This window comes from Nestor notabilis, unplaced genomic scaffold (assembly GCF_000696875.1).
Source record: "Nestor notabilis isolate BGI_N333 unplaced genomic scaffold, ASM69687v1 scaffold15318, whole genome shotgun sequence".
In the NCBI taxonomy this organism is placed as follows: Eukaryota; Metazoa; Chordata; class Aves; order Psittaciformes; family Psittacidae; genus Nestor; species Nestor notabilis.
Window position 1 is genome coordinate 25,617 of NW_009938839.1, and position 3,640 is coordinate 29,256.

General features: G+C 54.0%; 1 protein-coding gene across 1 annotated transcript; it reads left to right on the forward strand.

Moving 5' to 3' along the window:
* Window positions 1-2,120: 2,120 nt before the first annotated feature.
* LOC104409634 (rhodopsin) lies at window positions 2,121-3,623 on the forward strand (the record flags this gene model as incomplete). The annotated part of the gene is made up of 2 exons (XM_010019555.1): window positions 2,121-2,582; window positions 3,443-3,623. Coding segments are annotated over exons 1-2 (542 nt in total), but the record flags the coding sequence as incomplete, so codon positions are not given.
* Between the last annotated feature and the right edge of the window lie 17 nt (window positions 3,624-3,640).

Here is a 3,640-nt window from a genome sequence, read left to right on the forward strand (position 1 = left end):
AGCTGCACTTGCAGTTCCATGGTGGCACTCTCTGGCCTTGGCAGCAAGTGTGAACAGTTAACTGAGAGGGACTTAGGATGAGCAGGGGGTGCTTTCATGTAATGTGAAGGAAGACCTTTGGGACTACCCAGAGTGATCGTGGCCTGCCTTGGCTGTAGCCAGCCAGGTCTTCTTTTGTCCATGGGGCCAGCACTTCAGCTCCTTCAGACCTTCCCCAGTTGGAGTGAAGGTTTCCAGCTTGGTTTCTTCCTTAAAGAGAGCACAGTGCTTTGTGCTTTGTTCCTTTAAACCTTCTGCATGTGCAAACCTAACCCACAGGGAACGTGGTAAAACTAGGCCAGGACTGAAGGAAATCTGTTTAGGCCAAGAGGGCACAAGCTTCTGCCCATCTTATGCCCCTGAGCTCCAGCAGCTCTGGCACATCCTCCCATGCATGGATGCAGCACTCGCTTGCTAATGCCTCTGCCCAGCCATAGCTGCAGCCAAAACAGCCAGAGGAGGTGGGGACCTGGGACCCCCGGTCCTTGCCCAGACACCACTGGGCACTGGCTGGTGCGTGCCCACCAGCTGGAATGGCATTGACTGCCAACGAGAAAGGTGGGGAAAAAGAGAAGAGATGGGGAAAATGGCTTTGGAGCTTAAAAGATTAATTGTGATGGTGTGAACCATAAGGAACCACCTTCTCCAGAAAAGACAGCCTCTGGTCAGCTTTGTTGTGTTCCCTGCTGTACGTGTCCCACTGCCTCTGAAAAACAAAGAGAAGATAATGTCTGACTCAGTTGCTGGTTGGCACAAAGAACATGTCAAGCACAATCGAGTGCATTGAGTTGGGGAGGCAGAGACATGGAGGACAGGGGATGCTCCCATGATGCCTTCCCCTGTGGAATTTGGTGATCCTCCAAGGTTCTGGAGAGACCGAAGGTGTTTGTTAACCAGCGAATGAAGTTGAGTGTGGCTTAAGCTCAGAACCTCCCTTCAGTGCCCTTGTCCAGCAGCTGCCTCAGCACCAGTGCAGAATGATGCCTGTCCAGGACAGATGGGCTAGGTTACATATTAGTTGTTACCAATGTAAGTGGCATTACCCAAACCACATACAAAGCCAGGCTCAGAGGGTTGGTACCACTGGAAACCTGCCAGCGTGGTCATTGCTTCACTCTGGTGTTCCAACCTCCCTAGCCAAACCCTGTAGCAGAAAAAGGTGGCTGCAAGCACATGGAAGAGGGGTTGGTGATGCTTGTGCTGCCTGAGAGCTGCCTTCTGCAACCTCCTGCAGGGAATGGCAGTTCTGGTGGGGATGGTTTCCTGTGGGGACTCTGGAGAGTCACTGACCCACTTTCCCCTTTTAAGAAGGGGCCTGGGGCACCCCTCTATCACTGATGGAGCCCACCACACCAACCTGCCCTGCCCAGCCACCATCTGCAACCCCCAAACCCACAGTTACGGAGTTTTGAACCTCAAACTTCCCTCCTGTTAGTGGGAGATGGAAAGGAGCTTCTGCTTGTTGGAGAGATATGAAAGTTCAGCCCAGGAGCCAAGAAAAGGATCCTCATGTGCCAGGGGTTGTCATCCCCTTGCAACCTGATGGTGATGCATCCCATTCCCAGCACCTGTGGGGAAACTGAGGCATTTCATATGGATGGGCAGTGCACATGAGTGCTGACGGAGGGTGGGCTGAAGGCCCTGGGGGTAAGGGTGGCAAGTGCCCCCCCAGGCAATGACAGCATGAGCTGTGGATGTCCAGCTCTGGATCATGGGGTGCAAGGACTCCCATGGGTGCTGAGCCCACCCCAAACCCTTGCTGCCGGGGGAGCACAGCCATGCTGAGGAGCGAGGCTTTGTGAGTGGAGCTGCTGCCCGGTTTGGGGCCCCCCCAAATGAAAGCTGTGGTGCAGAGCTACCTCTGTACATGACTATGAACCATGGTCCCCAGCAATGACAGCACAGGCCAGAGACAGGTGTCACCTTAATACCCTCCCAGAAAAGCCAATTACCCCGGATGATTATGATTAATAATTCTTAAGCCCTAATCGCGCTGACTCTGGCGCCCAGAGCTTACCCCGGGGGGCACTTTATAAGAGGTGCCACAGGAGTGAGCGCCGCCGCTTCTCCCTGGGGTGACGGTGAAGGCTGAGAGGTGGCGGGAGCCCCACTCGAGAGGTGAACCCCCCGCGCACCACAGAACCCCCGAGTAAGAGCACGAAGCACCTCCCGAACTGCAGCCATGAACGGGACAGAAGGCCAAGACTTCTACGTGCCCATGTCCAACAAGACTGGGGTGGTGCGGAGCCCCTTCGAATACCCCCAGTACTACCTAGCTGAGCCCTGGAAGTTCTCAGCACTGGCTGCCTACATGTTCATGCTGATCCTGCTTGGCTTCCCCATCAACTTCCTCACACTGTACGTCACCATACAGCACAAGAAGCTCCGGACACCTCTAAACTACATCCTTCTGAACCTGGCAGTCGCTGACCTCTTCATGGTCTTTGGTGGCTTCACGACCACCATGTACACTTCAATGAACGGGTACTTTGTCTTTGGAGTAACAGGGTGCTACATCGAAGGCTTCTTTGCCACGCTGGGTGGTAAGTTTTCCAGATACTAAAAAATCTGCAAGAAATGGCCCCAGATTTTAGGAGGGGGAGGGAAGACACCCAGATGATCTTGGGAACACAGGATTCAGGGTGGGAGGTGAAGAAAGTGACAAATGGCACTTCTTTTTTACCATATTTTGGTAGCCAGCTGCTCAGTATCCAGAGAACAACAGCGCAGCAACGAAAAGCAACCAACCCGCAGCAGATTTTGCAGTTGCTGGATTTGCACATCTCTCTGGCTTGCTTTCTGACTTGAGAGGTGACAGATTTGTTCTTCCTATTTTGTGCAGCCGAGTCTGCCATGGGCTCCGATGCCATGTGTGGTGGTGCAGGCTGGCAAAGCTGCCTCTCCCCCCGTGCCAGCCAGGCTTGGACCAAAGCAGCTGTTAAATAAAAACTGTGTCTAAAAATATTCTCCTCCACTCAGCTCTGGCATCAGCCATAAGCTTAAGTGTTTCTGGTTTGGTTCTTGTGGCACAAGTTTCCTGGCAAGCTGTGGGTAGCGAGGGAAAATCCTGGGATGATGGGCACTTGCTGTATGTCAGAGTGGGACCGTAGGCTTGCAAGTGCTGTCTGGGATGCGTGTTAGCGTCCAGCCATGGAATGCAAAACACCACGGTGAAGTGATTACTGTGGTTAAGCAGTGCAGTGAGGAGGGGTCTTCTCATGCCTTCCTACTGCATCTGCACTTTGCCTTGGTTGATTCCTCTTTCCCAGCCATTGGTGCAGATTTACCTGCTGCCAGGGGTGTTCCTTGGGAACAACAGCATGAGGGGGCCTCGTGCTGCCATCAGTGTGTTTCTGCTGCTGCTCAAAGCCCCCATGTCCCTGTCCCTCTCTCCCTGGCACAGGTGAAATTGCTCTGTGGTCGCTGGTTGTCCTGGCTATCGAAAGATACGTGGTGGTCTGCAAGCCCATGAGCAACTTCCGCTTTGGAGAGAACCACGCCATCATGGGTGTTGCCTTCTCCTGGATCATGGCGCTGGCGTGCGCGGCTCCCCCGCTGTTCGGCTGGTCCAGGTACGGGCAGCAGTGCCGGGGCCGCAGGA